Source organism: Chiloscyllium plagiosum, chromosome 8 (assembly GCF_004010195.1).
Source record: "Chiloscyllium plagiosum isolate BGI_BamShark_2017 chromosome 8, ASM401019v2, whole genome shotgun sequence".
Lineage (NCBI taxonomy): Eukaryota > Metazoa > Chordata > Chondrichthyes > Orectolobiformes > Hemiscylliidae > Chiloscyllium > Chiloscyllium plagiosum.
The window spans coordinates 107368036-107386989 of NC_057717.1; the positions used below are offsets into that span (position 1 = coordinate 107368036).

At 42.1% G+C, this 18954-nt stretch overlaps 1 protein-coding gene across 1 annotated transcript in view; it reads right to left on the reverse strand.

The window, feature by feature from the left end:
* Positions 1-18954, reverse strand: part of LOC122552394 (cAMP-specific 3',5'-cyclic phosphodiesterase 4B-like) — a 462527-nt gene that overhangs the window by 405040 nt on the left and 38533 nt on the right. Inside the window, exon 3 of the mRNA XM_043695143.1 lies at positions 3435-3702. Coding sequence (XP_043551078.1) covers positions 3435-3476 — 42 coding nt within the window. The 5' untranslated portion in view covers positions 3477-3702. The remainder of the gene's footprint in view (positions 1-3434; positions 3703-18954) is intronic.

The following is an 18954-nucleotide window of genomic DNA, read 5'->3' on the forward strand; positions in this document are numbered from 1 at the left end:
AAACTGCACTTTTCACTATACACAAGGTCCCTGGGTGACACAACAGGTTCCAGTACATCCAGAACACATCAGAGCACAGTACAATACTGTAAAATATCTGTTCATAAGTATGTTCGCATGTCAGATCCTTAAAATTAATAGTAATGTGAAATCCCGGTCTTCAGTATCAGCAATCTTAAATCAGACATTCGTAAAACAGGCACCTCATGGATTTTAAAACAGTTTGAACAATTTACATTTAAATAGCCCATTTATCACAAAGAACATCCCATGGATCTTCACCAATAGTGGAAAGCATATCAGATGTTGACCAGGCAAGATTGGAATTGAGAGCAAATGTTCAGAGAAAAAAATGAGATTCCAAGACAGATGAAGAGCTTTGTGCAAGTTCAAAAGGGAAGCACAGTAAGCCCAATTTTAAATTGCTTCATTCAGCATCATTGCTCTTTAATACTGCACGTATAATGGCGAAGCTATGCACAATTATCATCGGGACATCTGCTTCAGCATTGTTTTGTGCTGGCCAATGTAACATTTCGTGACTTAATGGTAACATTTTGGAGAAGCCTGTCTCATTCCTCACCTCTCCCTAACTCCTGTCTCCGACTGTCTCCTATATCCTGAATCTCTATCTCCATTTTCGTGACTCTCTCTCTCCCCATCTCTTCGACTGCTTGATATTCCCCAACTCTCTCTCTCTCTCTCTCTCCCACTCCCCAGCTCACTCCTAATTCCTGACTCCTTCCATCTCTCACTCTGTCTCCTACTCCCTGACTCAAGTAGTGCTCCATTGAGAGCCAAATTTCTCACTCCTGTCATTGTTACATCTGCAACAAAGGGAGACCCATTTTAATTTGGCAAAACTAGCAGCTTTAGTGTCAGTCACCATGTGAATCCTTTATGGATATCCTGTGCTAATATGAAATGCACCATCCACCCACCCCCAACAAAATTAAAACTCCCTCACAGTCTCTCAAACCCAGCCCCCAACATCTGAGAACCCGCCAATACCCCAGATTGCCATCCATTTGTCCTCCTTCAGTAACTGGCTGTAGTCCAGCAGCGGCCATTGCTTGAACCTGGGCTGCTGGGACTACAGAACTGCCTGCAAACCAAACGGTCTGCAGAATTCTGAGGTGGCACTTCTTCTCTAGGTGGACCAGGTGGAGAGATGTATCACCCTTAGTCAGTTAACACTTTGAGTGATCTATAGCTATGGGGCAGCCAGTTTTAGCGAGGTGATATTCTGGTGGTCTAGCCTCGCACTTGTGTGGTGCAAATGTTATTTGCCATTTTTCAACTTAAGACTAGATATTGTCTCAGTCTCATTGCATTTGGTATGGGCTGCTTCAGTTTTTGAGGAATTGTGAACGGTGTTAAATATTGTGTAATCGTTGGCCAACAGCCCCACTTCTGACCTTATGGTAGAGGGAAGGTCATTGATAAAGCAGCTAAAGGTGGTTGGGCCAAGGACACTATACTGAGGAACTCTTGGAGAGACATCGTGGAACTGAGATGACTGACCAACAGCCACGAAGAGTGTGGTGCTGGAAAAGCACAGCCGGTCAGGCAGCATCTGAGGAACAGGACAGTATATTTTGGGCATAAGCCCTTCATCAGGAATGAGGCTTGTGGGCCAAGGGGGCTGAGAGATAAATGGGAGGGGATTGGGTGGAAGGTAGCTGAGAATGCAAGAGGTAGATGAAGGAAGGAGTGAAAGTGATAGGTCAGAGAAGAGGGTAGAGCAGATAGGTAGGAAGAAAGATGGGCAGGTAGGACTGTTCAAGAGAGCAGTACTAAGTTGGGAGGTTGCGACTGGGATAAGGTGGGGAGAGGGGGAATGCGGAAACTGGTGAAATCTATATTGTTTGGAGGGTCCCAAGATGGAAGATGAGGCATTCTTCTGGGCATCAGGTGGTTAGGGTTTGGTGATAGAGGAGGCCCAGAACCTGCATGTCCTTGGCAGAGTGGAAGGGAGAGTTGGAGTGTTCAGCTACAAGGCAGTGGAGTTGGTTGGTGCAGGTGTCCCAGAGATGTTCTCTGACATGATGTGCAAGTTGGCGTCCTGTCTCCCCAGTGTAGAGGAGACCACATCGGGTGCAATGGATGACGTGTAGAAGTACAGGTAAATTTCTGTTGGATGTGCAAGGGGTGGGAATGGAAATATAACTCTGGTAGTGGGGTCTATTTGTAATTGGAGTGGGGTCTCTGTAGGTGGTGGGAATGGTGGAGGTTGGTGGTGTGGAAGGTGAAGACCAGCGGGGTTCTGTCCTTGTTGCGGTTAGAAGGGTTGGGTTCAAGGGTGGAGGTGGGGAAGTGGAGGAGATGCGCTGGAGGACATTGTCGACCATGTGAGAGGAGAAATTGCGGTCTTTGTAGAAGGAGGCCATCTGGGATGTTCTATGGTGGAATTAGTCCTCCTGGAAGCAGATGCGGTGGAGGCAGAGGAATTGGGAATAACAGAGAGCATTTTTACAGGAGGCAGGGTGGGAGGAGGTGTAGTTCAAGTAGTTATGGGAGTCGGTGGGTTTGTACTGGATGTCTGTGTTGAATAGATTGCCAGAAATGGAGATGGAGAGCCCCAGGATGGGAGGGAGGTGCGGGTCATGCAAGTCCTGGGCCTCCTCCACTGCCAAACCCTAACCGCTCAATGCCTGGAAGAAGTACGTCTCATCTTCCGTCCTGGGACCCTCCAACCACACAGGACCAATGTGAATTTCACCAGTTTCCCACTCGGACCTCCAGCACTGCCTCAGGAGACTGTCTGTGTGGAGTTCGTACATTTTCCCCATGTCTGCGTGGGATTCCTCCCACAATCCAATGATGTGCAGGTCGGGTGAATTGGCCATGCTAAATTGCCCATAATGTTAGGTGCATTAGTCAGGGGTAAATATAGGGTCGGGGAATGGGTTTGGGTAGGTTGCTCTTTGGAGGGTCAGTGTGGACTTGTTGGGTCAAATGGCCTGTTCCTATACTGTAGGGAATCAAATCTAATCTGCAGTCCTCGCTCTCTCTTGATAAACAGCCACTACTTTCTTATGTGGCAGGTATGACTCCAAACACTGGAGAACTTTTCCCTCGAATCCCAATAAATCCAGTTTTGCTAGAGTTCCTTAATAACACACTTAATCAGATGTGGCCTTGATGTCAAAGGTTGTTACTCACTTCATCTCTGGAATTCAGATGTTTTATCCATGGTTGAACCAAGGCTGCAATGAGTTCAGGCAGAGTGGCCCTGGCAGAGCCCAAACTGGGCATCAATAAATAATGCAATCTCAAAGGATATGGGGAAAACAGCAAAATGATATTGAAGTAGATCAGGCATTATCTCACTGAATGGTGCAGTGATCTCAAAGGCTGAATGGCCTCTCCTGCTCTTTTTATTATGTTCTTATTCTAAAATACAATGCATTCTTTAAATTTGTTGTACTTACATCTTCTGCATTCACAGCTAGGACACTGCTGCTCTTTTTCATTGTGAGAAAGTTTGGCCCAGTCCTGTGATAAGGAGAAGAATGGTCACAGTGTATAAACTTCAGCCAGTTCTGCGATGAAAATAATGTGCTGGTTACTGCATCAGGAGTTGCCAGTCCTGGTTTCAGCTTTATGAAGACCCTGTTGCTTGGAGTCTGCGAATATTTTAATCAAATATTTTTAAATTATCAGCACCAGGAATAAAATGCTTGCATGTCCTGATATCTCCTGTAGATGAAGAACAAAGGGGAGTATTATATGTTCATGTGAACATAGGCATGAATAAAATAAGTGAAAAAAAATCAAAACTTCTGCAGAACCTCAATGTGTAATGGTAATTGCCTCTGCATTCCAATGTACTGTGTGACTTTTTTGTGTTGAATTCATCTTTTTGTACAACTACAGCAATCTCTACCTTTTTCTTCTTATTGAAGATCTTTGAACTTGACATCACCTCCCTGTCTCACTATTCAGAGATCTCTACTCTGGTTTTCTTCCTATATACAGCATCAAAATAGTGTTTGACATGATCACCAATTACATCTCCTTAAACTATAATGATGTCTGTCTACAAAATGTGACATGGTGAATCATATCATCCTCCTCTGCTATGTTTCATTTGTTTCTACTTTAGTGTCAAGTGAGGTCTATTTATGCTATTTCCACCACAGTTTGCACCTTTTCCAGCTTCTCCTCCAGCTCCCTCCATAGTAATCTCCAGAGTCTCCCAAGATCTGTTCTTGGTTGTCTTTAAATGCTGCCACCCAATGACAACTAAATTGTGCAACTGTATATTCCACACTGAGGAAGATTGTCAAGAACTTGGAGAAGTACAAAGGTTTACCAGGTGCAACTCCTCAGTACTTAAGCAATCCATAATCATAAGCAGCAAAATGAGGATAACATTCAGACTTGGGCTGATAAATGGCAAGGAATATTCGTGCTTCACAAGTACTAGCCCATCACCAACACAAGGGAATATAACCATCTCCCACAGACATTATTTAAATTGCTGATTCACCTATATCATAGGAACATATGGAATATGAGTGAGAGCGAGAACATATAGTTTGTCAAGTCTGTTCTGCACTTAATAGCTTATTGCAGGTTTCAGGTCCACCTTCCTGTTCATTTTCCATCCCATATCCATCGATTCCCTGAGGAAACCAGAAATCTGTCTATCCCATACTTCAACATATTCAATGATTGAGCATCCACAATGGTCTGGGGTAGAGAATTCTAAAGATTCAGAAATCTCTGAAGTAACTTGTCCTCATCTCAATCCAAAACAATTGGCCCTTTATCCCAAGACTGTGCCTCCATGTACCCTACTGTGCCCTTTCACAGTCCTGTAAGTTTCAATGCCCCTCATTCTTCTAAACTCTAGAAAATATGAGCTCAAACCATCCAACTTCTTGTCACAATCCTCACCAAACACCAGTCCAGGGACCAATCCCAAGAGGCTTTGCTATCTGACCTCCTATGCAAGTTTGCCCCTCCTTCAATACAGAGATCTAAACTCCACACAGTATTCAAAATTTAGTGTCATCGAAATACTGTACAATTGTAACAAGATCTCCTTTTCTGCACCTCAATCCACTTACAATAAAGGTCAATATGCTAGTTGCCATTCTAATTGCTTGCTGTATCTGTATGTTAACTTTCTTCTGTACCATGTAAGAGCCAATCTAAATCTCTTTGAACACCAACATCAAAATATTCTGCTTTTTTATTCTCATTACTAGAATGAATAAGTTAACATTTATCCATTTTATACAGGTAGTTCTATAATGCCATAGTTGCATCCAGCAAAACCTCACTTAATAGAAAATCGCTTAATAAACATTAATGAGGCCAATGGGAAAACTAGAGTTAGGGGCATACCAGCAAAAAATAACACTCGCAATCACTCAAAAAAACACCCAAAAGCCTAACACAGCTTGAATGAAAATTTAAGTCATATTTATTAATGAAACAAAAGTAAATTTAACACAGTAAATTGAAAAAATATTATTAATGCAGGGACAGAGGATCATCATCGTCTGCCTGGGTTTCCTCCAGGTGCTCTAGTTTCCTCCCACAGTCCAAAGATGTGCAGGTCAGGCGAATTGGCCATGCTAAATTGCCCATAGTGTTAGGTGCATTAGTCAGAGGGGAAATGGGTCTGGGTGGGTTACTCTTCGGAGGGTCGATGTGGACTTGTTGGGCTGAAGGGCCTGTTTCCACACTGTTGGGAATCTAATCTGTATTGTAGTCTGAATATTTAAAGGGGCGGCACGGTGGGTCTGTGGTTAGCACTGCTGCCTCACAGTGCCTGGGACCCGGGTTTGATTCCAACCTCAGGCGACTGTCTGTGTAGAGTTTGCACATTCTCCCCGTGTCTGCGTGGGTTCCCTCTGGGTGCTCCGGTTTCCTCCCACAATCCAAAAGATGTGCAGGTTAGGTGAATTGGCCATGCTAAATTGCCCGTAGTGTTAGGTGCATTAGTCAAGGATAAATGTAGGGTCGGGGAATGGGTCTGAGTGGGTTACTCTTCGGAGAGTCGGTGTGGACTTGTTGGGCCGAAGGGCCTGTTTCCACACTGTAGGGAATCTAATCAGTAGCAAATCTAATCTAAAAATTACCATGTTAAGGTGCAGTTGTGGTTGTAGAAGTAGATTGCTGTGATTGATTGTCTTCCGACTGTTTCTTGGGGATTGGTTTAGATTATATGATATGCAGGTACAAGAACAAAGTAGAAAGGCAAATTGAATGTATAAGTGTAATGCAGTCCTGCAGTAATTATACAGGGCTTATACAAGAATTATACAAGAATATTCTTGTCTCTGAGGGAGAGCAATGAACATTCATTCATTTAATTTTTGAGATGAAGCTGCTCAATGTATAATGCTGTACCTCTCACATGCTCTGACATCGGTACATACGCAGAATGGCATGGAAACTTCGGCGTTGACATTGGCACATGTGCAGAAAGAAGCATGTGAAACAATCGCCGCTGGAATCGTGCTATTGCAAACAGAGGCAAGCGTTCTCGAAAATACTGAGCTTTAATTCTTCAGTGGTGTTATAGCCAAATCGCACTGCCAAAGCACACTTTATATGAGAACTACCTGTACTTCATTTGCCATCATGCTGCTTACTCACCTAACTGTCTGTATCTCTTTGCAGTTGCTCCATGTTTTCAACGCAGTTTACATTGCTACCTTGCTGTTCCTACATTACAACAGCAAACTACATCAACATCCTGAGGTTTAGCATTCATCAGAAACTTCAGTGGATGGCAGACATAAAGTCACTGTGGCTACAACACACCGAGACGACAAACTCTGCAACATTGAGTATAGGAATTGGGAGGTCATGTTGCGGCTGTACAGGACAATGGTAAGGCCACTTTTGGAATATTGTGTGCAATTCTGATTTCCCTCCTCTAGAAAGGATGTTGTAAAATTTGAAAGGGTTTAGAAAAGATTTCCAAGGATGTTGCCAGGGTTGAAGGGTTTGAGCTGTGGGGAAAGACTGAAAAGGCTGGGGCTGTTTCCCTGGAGCATCGGAGGCTGAGGGGTGACATTATGGAAGTTTATAAAATCATAAGGGGCATGGATAGGGTAAATAAACAAGATCGTTCCCCCAGGATAGGGGAGTCCAGAGCTAGAAGGCATAGGTTTAAGGTGAGAGAGGAAAGATTTAAAAGGGATCCAAGGGGCATTTTTTTCATGCAAAGGGTGGTGCGTATATGGAATGATCTGCCAAAGGAACTGGTGGAGGCTGGTACAATTACAACATTTAAAAGGCATCTGGATGGGTATATGAGTAGGAAGGGTTTAGAGGGATATGGGCAAAATGCTGGCAAATGGGACTAGATTAATTCAGGATATCTGGTCGGCATGGATGAGTTGGACTGAAGGATCTGTTTCTTTGCTGTATATCTCTATGACTAACTTACTAAAGCCCATCCACCGCCTCCAAGGCATGACTCACCGAGGCTTATTCATCAGCCCCTTCCAAACCCGCAACATCAACCAACCAGAAAGACAAAGGGAATAGACATATGGGAATACCATGGCATGCAAGTTCCCCATCAAGCCACACACCTTTCTGACTTGAAAATACATCTGTCCCTTCACTTGGTCAAAATCCTGGAACTCCCTTCCTAACAGCTCTATGGGTGTACCTTAACAAAATGGACTACAGCAGCTCACCTTCATGGGCGGCACGGTGGCTCAGTGGTTACCACTGCTGCCTCACAGCACCAGAGTCCCAGGTTTGATTCCAGCCTTGGGTGACTGTGTGGAGTTTGCACATTCTCCCCGTGTCTGTGTGGGTTTCCTCCGGGTCCTCTGGTTTCCTCCCACAGTCCAAAGATGTGTAGGTCAGGTGAACTGGCCATGCTAAATTGCCTATAGTATTAGGTGCATTAGTCGGAGGGAATTGGGTCTGGGTGGGTTACTCTCCGTAGGGTGTGGACTTGGTTGTGTGGAAGGGCCTGTTTCCACACTGCAGGGAATCTAATCTAACCTTCTCCAAGTTGATTATGGATGATCAATGAATGCTGGTATAATCAGTGCTGCCGACATCCCATTAGCAAGTTAAAAATAAAAGATTGTAATAGAATGGTCTATATTTATTGGATGAGTGCAGCTGAATTACATGAGATGCTCAGCACCATAAGAATATAAGCAGCTTAGAAATAGTAACGGAGTAGACCAAACAACTCACTGAATCTGTACTGCCAATTATCACAATCACTACTAAACTTCTGCCACAACTCAATTTTCCTGCTCATTCCTCATATCTCTTGATTAACTGAGATCAAAATTCTTCCATTTCAGCCTCAGATATACTCAACAATTGAGTATCTACACCCCTCTGGGATGCAGAATTCTAAACATTCAAAATCCTTTGAGTGAAGTAATTTCTCTTCATCTTTCCCAGCTGAAAGCAATTGATGCTAAATCAGTTGAAAATTTTACATGAAATAGTTTTTTGTTAAATAAATGCTGAATACTGGTTATATATGTATTTTTTGCTTGGATATGGGTCAAGTAAACCAGCCTAGATAAGGATGGCAGATAACCTCCCCAAAGGGACATTAATAAACCAGATGTGTTTCTACATTAGTCAATGATCATCACCATTACTGAGACTAGGTTTATAATGCAATTGTTAGTAACTGAATTTAAATATAATCAACTGTTCTGGTGGTATTTGATCTTGTGTCATCTGGATTATTAGGTTAGTGACATTATCACTATGCCACCATCTCCAAATATGGGCAAAGGTGAAGTGTGTGAGATTACAGATCAGTCATGATTTCACTGAATTTCACTCATTCAACTAAATGACAGACTCTGTTCCAATTTCTCAATATACACCCAATATAGTAAAACTCAAGTGCTAACGTATTATGAGGAAGTTATGAGATGGAATTTTCACAAGGGTCTTAAAGGAACAGAGGATTGGAAAAATTTAGGTAGGAAATTCCAGCCCAAGTAGTCCAAGAAAGCAAGTGTGCCCCTGGTGAGGTGAAGGGAATGGAATTCATACAAGTCGCAAGTTTCCACCCAGGTTAATAGGGTTGTTAAGAAGGCGTATAGTGTGTTAGCTTTTATTGGTAGAAGGACTGAGTTTCAGAGCCATGAGGTCATGTTACAGCTGTATAAAACTCTCTTGCGGCCGCACTTGGAGTATTGCGTACAGTTCTGGTTGCCGCATTATACTAAGGATGTGGAAGGATTGGAAAGGCTGCAGAGGAGATTTACCAGGATGTTGCGGAATATGTAGGGAAGATTTTATGAGGAAAGGCTGAGGGACTTGAGGCTGTTTTCGTTAGACAAAAGAAGATTAAGAGGTGACTTCGTGGAGGCGTACAAGATGATCAGAGGATTAGATAGGATGGACTGTGACAGCCTTTTTCCTCAGATGGTGATGATGAGGGGACATAGCTTTAAATTGAGGGGCAGTAGATATAGGACAGATGTCAGAGGTAGGTTATTTACTCAGAGAGTAGTAATGGCATGGAATGCCCTGCCTGCAACAGTAATGGACTTGCCAACTTTAAGGGCATTTAAATGGTCATTGGATAGATATATGAATGATAATGGAATAGCGTAGGTTAGATGGGCTTTAGATTGGTTTCACAGGTCAGTGTAACATCGAGGGCCAAAGGGACTGTACTACGCTGTAATGTTCTATGTTCTATGTTGTATGTTCTAAGTCCAAAATTCTGGAAGATGTCAAAGATTAGTGAGATATGATAGTTTGAGGCTTCACATACAAGGATGATAACATAAAATTTTAGGTATCTAAAAACTGTGTTGCCAAGTTCCAAAAGTTCATTGATGACAGCACTGTAGTAGGGCAGATATCTAACAACAACGAGTCAATACACAGAAAGGAGACAGAGGGCTTGGTGACGCAGTACAATGAGAACAACCTCTCTCTCTCTCTCAACATCGGCAAAACTAAAGAACTGATCATTGACTTCAGAAAGGAGAACATGCCCATCTACATCAAGGAAACTGAGGTTGAGAGGGTGGAGAGCATCAAGTTCCTCAGAGTTTCAATACCGACAACCTATCCTGGACTTCCCACATAGAGGCAATAGTCAAGACCTCTTCTTCCTCAGGTGGCTCAGGAAATTTCGCATCTACAGATACATCATTGAAAGTATACTGTTTGGGTGCATAATGACCAAGTAATGGCAACACCTCTGCCCAAGACTCAAAGAAACTACAGAAATTTGTGTGTACAGCCCAGATCATTACAGAAGCCAACCTTCCATCCATGGTCTCCATTTGCACTGCTCGTTGCCGTGGAAGGGCTACCAACATCATTAAAGTCCCATCGCACCCCAGGTGTGATCTCCTACAACTTCTTCCATCAGATAGAAAAATCAGAACACATGCACCAATAGGTTCAGGAGCAGCTTCTTCACAGCTGTTATTAGACTGATGAATGGAATTTCTAGTCTCAAATAATGCTGATCTTGTTAATGGTGATCTCGTTTAGCGCAAGCTCTTTGCAATCTGTTTTTTGCAACCTTTGATCTGTACATCGTTGCTTACTATGATCTGCCTGTATTGCTTGTAAACAAACTATGGAGGCCAAATCACTGAACATATTTAAGAAAGAAATAGGTAGATTTATAGACAACTGAAGGTTTCAAGGAGTATAGGAAGAGAGTAGGACAATCACATTGACATAGAGGATCAGCTATAATCATGTTGAACTGCAGAGCATGCTTGATAGGTCAAATTGCCTAATTCTACTTTTTCTATGTTTCCACAGTGGTTTTGAAAGGGATGGGGGAAGTCGTAGACCAGAGGAAATATTGACACTGTCAGCTGCTTGGGAGCAAGGAAATAATTTTGGACAGTAGCAATTTAATGGGGACAGAGTCAAAGAGGCAAAATGTGAGTGTCATAGATAAGACAAGCACTGGTAGAGCATGAGAGGCAATAGGAGAGGATCTAGAGTGAGTTGCAATTTCAATTTTATGGCAGAAAAGAGCCTGGACTGAGTTAAGTTTGGTGGGCAAACAGAAAAAGGGAAGCAGCAGCAAAAGTTAAACAAATTGTCTCAAAATCGTTGAATAAAAGAAGCCCTTAAATCTCATGCCCTTTTGTAGATGAGGATAGAGATGAGAAGGAAGATGTGCAAGAGCTGGTAATGGAGCAAAGAAGATAGGGTACTACTCAACAAATGCTCTCTGATAATTCATCAAATGAATGTGTGTGAACTATTCCAACATGGGACACAACAGTCAACCCTGATCCCATGTGCACATACATACACTGGACAATGAGGAGGAGAAGCAACTGAGCTGATTTTTACACCTTTCTGCCCTAGAGGCAGTGAAAACAGTTTTGATTCTGCAAAACAGATCCGACCTGGGTCTTACTCATCCTGTGTGAATTAGTACATTTAAAATTAACTACTGAGCTACCAGAGAGTTTAGAAAATGTCATTTAAACAAGCTGGTAGAATGGTTAACACAACAGGACATTATCGATTTTAAACATTTTCAACCAGTTGAAATCTTTTTCTCACCTCCCCCCATCGTCTGTTGATATCCTTTGTGGCTTACACCTGCTTCCCTGGTTCTCAAACCTGTCCACGTCATATTAAGCAAACCCCAATTGGTTCGGATTACATTTGCAGTCAACAAACATTTTTTACAGCCTGGGTAAGAAGGTAAACAGCAGAATCACATTTGAGTTTTTATTTGATTTTATAACGATTCTAGTATCCCATAGAACAGGATTCACATAACCCAATGACATGTTGAGAGGGCTGGATCAGTCCGGAGGAGGTGACTGTAGCGCAAATTGGTGAATCACTATCTGAATTCATTATATATGTTTAATATAAGTATTAAATTAATGCAAATTATTAAATGCAGGGGTGAGATGTAAAAGAAAAATGCATCCATTCAGAATAGCTCTTAGCAAACAGAGCTCTAGTTAACATTCACAGCCATGTCTGGCAGAGAAAGATGAATTGTCGGTGTCTTTTACTGGCTCTATCCCAGGAAGTGTGGCAGAGAATTTCATTGATTCAAGAGAGGAAGCAAACAACAGGACGATTTTTAAACTGCCTTAAATAATGTAACCATAGCAACAGCAGTGGGAAAAAAAATCTACAGAAGGAGAAAATAATCTCCAGAGAATGGCACAGAGCAAAATCAGTCTCCTCTCTGCATGTCTGACAGGACACTGACAGGAGGGTTACAAAAAGTACTTGGAAAAATAACATTCACTTCATTCCCCCTGGTTTGTGACTCTCTCCCAAGTGATAGTGTGGCTTCTTAAAGCAGTTCACAGATCCATCAGCTAATCAACATCACTGCATACAAATCTCTTGGCATCTCACGAAAATGGTCATATTTTAAGATTTACAAGTGAATTGAGTTATTTCTGTGCAATTTGATGACAACTTGTCATAAAACTTAAAAATGTTGCACAGATGTAAAGAAATGAAAAGAGTATAGAAAATATATTTCTGACATGACAACATGACATCAGGTCAAACATGGGCAAGAAAATCTCCTGCTGATTACCACCTACCTCACCTCCCCCCACCCCCGACTGATGAATCAGAGGCCCTCAATGTTGAATATCACTTGGAGGCAACAATGATGGTGGCAAAGGAACAGAATGTACTCAGAATTGGGAATTTCACTGTCCACCACCAGCAGCACTACTATAGACTGATCTGATCGAGTTCTATTGGAAATAGTTGCCAAACTGAATTGTGAGGAAATCAATAAAAAAGGGAAAAAAAAACATACTCCATCCTCCCCAATCTGCCTGCTGCAGATGTGTCTGTCCATTACAGTATTGATAGGAGTGTCAACTGCACAGTCCTCCATCATGGTGTGTGGCATTATCATTGTGCTGAATGGGATAAACTTTAAACAGATCTAGCAATACGAGGCTGCATACCCATGAGGCACTATGGGCCATCAGCAGCATAATTGTTTTTGAACCTAATGGCCCAACATATATCCCCACTTTACCATGACGTCAGGGGATCAAAATAAAGAGAGAAAATATTGAAGAAACAACACAGATCTGGCAGATCTATGGAAAGAGAAATGCTTTAAATGATTATTCTTCAGTGCCAGTGGATCAACCCTGGTTCAAAGGAGTGCAGGATATACCAGGAGCAGCATCGGCATATCTAAAAATGAGTTAACAACCCGGTGAAGATCAAAGCCAGGGCTATTTGCTTACCAAACAGCAAGTGATAAACGGAGCTAAGCAATTCCACATCCAACAGATAAGATTTAAGCTCCACAGTCCTCAGCCAATTTGATTCACTCCACACAATATCAAGAAAGCTCTGGATACTGCAATGGCTGTGGGCCCTGAAAACATTCCAGCAATAATTCTGAAGGTGTGTGCATCAGAACTTTTAGTTCCCATAGCTAAGCCATTCTAGGACAGATACAACACTGGCATCTACCCAATGGTGTAGAAAATTGACCAAAAAGCGGGACAAATCCAACCCAGCCAATTACCAGCTCATTTTATTCTCAATCATCAGTAAAATGATAGAAGCTGTCACAAATAGCACTTGCTTAGCAATAACCTGCTCAAGGACCATTCAGTTCCTGATCTCATCACAGCTTTAGTTCAAACATTTACAAAACTGATGAATACTAGAGGTGAGGTGAGATTGACTGTCCTTGACATGAAGGGCACATTTAACCAAGCGTGACATCAAGAAGCCCTGATAAACCAAGGGTCAAAGGCAAATCAAGGAGAAAATTCTCCAATTGTTGGAGTCGTACCTGGTACAAAAGAAAATGGTTGTGATTGTTGGAAGTCAGTCGTCTCACTTCCAGGATCCTCAGCAGTGTCCTAGGCCCAACCATCTTCATTTGCTTCATCAATGACCTTCCTTCCATCATAAGGTCAAAAGTGGGGATGCTTGCTGATGATTACACAATATTCAGCATCATCCATGACTCCTCAGACACTGAAGTAATCCATGTCCAAATGCAGCAAGACCTGGACAATATCCAGATTCGGGCTGAGAAGTGGCAAGTAATATTCACATTACATAAGTGCGAGGGAATGTCCATCCCCAACAAGAGAGAATCTAACCATCACTAATTCACATTCAAAGGCATCATTATCATTGAATCTCTCACTATCAAAATCCTGGGGGTTGCCATTCACCAGAAAAAAGAATCAGACTGGCCACATAAATACTGGACAGAGGCTCAGAATCCTGCGGCAAGTAACTCATGTCCAGATTCCTCAAAACCTGTTCACCATCTGCAAGTCATAAGAAATATGTGATGGAATACTTGCCTCTTACTTAGATGAATGCAACAACCCCCACCAAGCCTGTCACCATCCATCCAGGACAAAGCAGTCCACTCAATTGGCACCACATCCACAAACTTTCACACCATTCATCACCAACACTCAGTAGCTCCAGCAGTCCATCTATAAGATGCAATGCAGAAATTTATTAAGGCTCCTTAGACAGTACCTTCCAAACCCATCAACACTACCACCTGAAAAGGCGAGGCAGCAGATACATGGGAACACCTACAAGTCTCCTTCCAAGCCAAATACCATCCTAACTTGGAAATATATTGCCCCTCCTTCAGTATCACTGGATCAAACTCCCTCCCTAACAGCACTATGGGTGTTCTATTAGCAATGACTGCAGTGGTTCAAGAAGGCGGCTCACTACCATTTTCTCATGGCCATCTAGGGATGGGCAATAAATGCTGGTTCAGCCAGTGATACCCACACCCCACGAATGAACAAAAGCAGTGAAGAAAACATCTGAAGATATTTCATGGATGGTGCAAAAAAGATGCACTTCATCTCAGTTTGGTTTTGCCGGGAGGTCAACATTACTCAATCCCCTCCCATCCTTCCCATTCCATCCCTCCCTTCACAACTATCAAATGCTTACAGGATGACCAAATATTTGGCAGCATCAGGTTCTGCTGTTACTGCTAGAAGCTACTCCTGCTAAGAGATCTGCTGTCATGTTATGTCACACTCAGCTATTTTGTACCATCCTCACATATGGTCTCCAGCTCATCTGCAATCAGACCATGACATCCAGGATGTTATAACATAGATTTTCAAGCTCAGCAACAGAAGCAGCAGATTTACTAACTGTTAAAATATTTTACAAATGTGAAACACTCCTATACTTACTCAAAAAATCTGCTATGTCTCTGAAGTTTTCAGCAGGCTGTCTCAACAGTTCTAAAAATGCATGTTTTATACCAAAATTCTCTTTCTTTCCTTGTTATTGCATTGTGTAAATATATTTAATAGTTAATTAGTGAGTAACAACTAACATATCAATAAATTTCCAACAACAACTCAAGTTGCGATCCTGCACTTAGCACACATATATCCTATTTCAAACCCATCTGCTACTGTCCCATGCCTACTCTATCCCTATATACATACCCATGAGCAATGCTTCTACCTTGACTCTGTTCTATTCCTGTTCAGCCCCTTGACCTACACATATCACACTCCAATTTCAGTTACAGACTCAGTAAAAGAAGAATCTTTGTTATTACAGTTGTCTTAATAGAGGTCTCTCACTTTGAGCTCTCAAAGCACCAGCCTTTAGGTTCTTGCTGAAGCTCAGAATCAAACTTGATATAATTAAACCTTGCGCTTTTTCTCGTCTCCAAGTTTTTATGTAACTTTAAGTTGTAATTGCAGTTTATTCTTGCATTAGATGGCTTTGATGCTACTTGAAATAGTATGATTACTACATCAATGACCCACATGATGCTGCCTTTTAAGATATGAACAATCTGTCAGGATGAGCATGGGGTCTGTTGAACTGCAGCCAGACCAGGTGGGTGGTAGATTTCATCCAAGGTGGATTTAATTCTCAACACCTGCTCAGCCTAGGAAGTGAAAATAAATAGTTTGTATGTGACAAGGGAATTAACCCATCAAGTTCTGAACAATGTTTATTTCTCTCTTTCTTGTTCCAACTTCCCTTGAATAGGTTATAGGGCAGGAATCCTCTGAAAATTCACTAATGAAGTTGAAGATATCTAATTTCTTCAGAAAGTATACCTGGAAGGTTAGGATTCTTCTTTATTTTGAGTCCAGAGGATTAGTGTTGCCAAACCATTTGACTGTGAGACTTAGCAAAAAGCCATGATCCTGTCCTGATGAAAAAACATTTCCAGAAGTCAATGTAGAATATTAACCCTAGCTGATTTTCCTTCCACTTCCTATTGAGGAGGCACTAGGAGAAACAGTGTAACACAACAGAAAATTCAATGACTGAACACAGACCAGGATGATGACCTACCATTTGCTCTGCACAGCTGTGTCCTATATTATTGTTCCCAAAGAGACTTATACTCGAAACATTAACTCTGTTTCTCTCTTCACAGATGCTGAATTTTTCTAGCCTGTTTTTTTTAATTTCAGAGCTCCAGCGCTGTAGGATTTTGCAGTATATATCCTACATTATACATTGTGTAGTCAAATAAGCCACTGAAGGAGCTTTCTCCATATTGGTTTAAAATGTTCTTTTTGACCCTCTCCTCAGAACACTGCTGATAGACGTAAAACTAACAATGCAGAAATGGCATCTGCTAACGGTTCCTTATGATTGCTTGTATTCACTGTTAGTTATTTCTTGATAATTATTAGTTCCACTTTAATTTAAGCTACTAATGCCAGCATTAAAATAGTGAGCAAAGATAGTGGACAAGTAAGTCAAATATTTGTCCACTAAACATACCGCAATGGTAATTTCTAATTTAACACAGTTAACTTACATAATTTCCTAACCAATGGCTCCTTAATGTTTTTAACAGTGCACAGCATGTTAACTAAAATGCATATTTAGCTTATATTATCATAATGACCATTTTGAATGGTATGGCAGGCTTGAAGGGCTAAATGGTCTATCCCATTCCCTATTTTCTATGCTTCTATATCAAAAATACCACATTTAATTTTGTGATGCATCATATAAGTAGGAACTTAAAGGGGATTGGGCTGCATGTGGACTTCCAGGTTGCTTCACAGCTGTGCAAGTTGCATTTAAACGTATCGGTTAATTTTTAGCCAGCTCACTGGTCAAAGATGGGATCAGTTGCCTATCTTAAACTCCATCAAAGAGGTAAATTGAGTGGTATGTAAAACAGGTGCTGATCTGAATTGCCCATTTTATTTTGAGCAATTAGGTTAAAATTAATCATCCATCAAACTGAAATTTGATTTGATTTAATGTCACATGTACCTAAGTAAAGTGAAAAGCTTGGTTTGCAAGCAGTACAGGCAGATGACAGTAAGCAATAGCATACAGATCATAGGGTGAAAAAAACCTGGAATACAGTGAGGCATACAGGTTACACCCCAGAGGATGTGCGCGAGGCAAGATGAACGTTAACAAGATCAGCATATTTGAAGTTAGTGCATTCATCAGTCGAGTAACAGAGATGAAGCTGTTCTCGAACCTGTTGGTGCATGTGCTTAAGCTTCTGTATCTTCTGCCTGACAGAAGAAGTTGTAGGAGAGCAATACTGGGGTGCATATGGTTTTGATGATGTGGGCAGTCTTTCCTTGGCAATTGAGTCCCTGGATGGGAGATCGCCTTCAGTGATGGTCTCGGCTGTGCTCACAACCTTCTGTAATTTTTTACAGTCCTAGGCGTAGCAGTTGCCATACCAGGCCTAGACTGTATGCTTTCTACAGTGCATCGGTAAAAGTTGGTGAAGGTCCTTCTGAACATACCAGTCGCCTCAGGCAACTGACTGTGTAGAGTTTGCACATTCTCCCAGAGTCTGCGTGGGTTTCCTCCGGGTGCTCCGGTTTCCTCCCACAGTCCAAACATGTGCAGGTTAGGTGAATTGGCCGTGCTAAATTGTCCATAGTGTTAGGTAAAAGGGGTAAATGTAGGGGAATGGGTCTGGGTGGGTTGCGCTTCGGCGGGTCGGTGTGGACTTATTGGGCCGAAGGGCCTGTTTCCACACTGTAAGTAATCTAATCTAATCAAATCCTTAGTTGCCTGAGGAAGAAGAGCCATTCTTGTGCTTTCTTGACCATTACATCTACATGGGAAGTCTAGGACTTCATTGATTATCGTCACTTTCACAAACTAGATACTCTCAACCCTCTCAAACTCCCTCCACTGATATACATGGGAGCATGTTCTCCTCCTTTCTTTCTAAAGTCATAGGGTTGTCATTGTACGGGATTTTAATTTTCCTAACGTAGACTGGGATTGCCAGAGTGTTAAGGGTTTAGATGGAGAGGAATTTGCTAAGTGCATTCAGGAAAGTTTCCTCAAGCAGTGTATAGAGGGTCCTACTCGGGAAGGGGCAAAACCCGACCTACTCTTGGGAAATAGGGCAGGACAGCTGACAGAGGTGACAGTGGAGGAGCACTCTGGGACCAGTGACCGTAGTTCTTTTGATTTTAAAATAGTCATGGAGAGGGACAAGACTGGTCCATAAGTTCAAGTTCTGAACTGGGACAAGGCAATTTTTGATGGAATTAGACAAGAGCTTGCAGGGGTTGATTGGAGTAGTCTGTTTGCAGGCAAAGGGACCTTTAGCAAGTGAGAGGCCTTTAAAAGTGAAATAGCTAGATTTCAAGGTCTATATGTTCCTGCAAGTGTGAAGGGCAAGGTTGACAGGAATAGGAAACTCTGGATGACGAGAGATATTGAGACTTTGACCAGAAAAAAGGAGGCGTGGCTCAGGTACAGGCAGCTGGGTTCAAGGGAATCCCTGGAGGTCTGTAGGGAATACAGGAGGGTGAAAAGGGAATACGAGATAGCCTTGGCTGAAATGATTAGCATGAATCCAAAGAGGTACTTTAAGTATAATTAAAGGAAAAAGAATAATTAGAGAGAGAATAGGGCCCTTCAAGGACCTAAGTGTTCATGTATGTGTAGAACCACTGGGGATGGGTGAGGTTCTTAATGAATATTTCTCCTCTGTGTTTACCATGG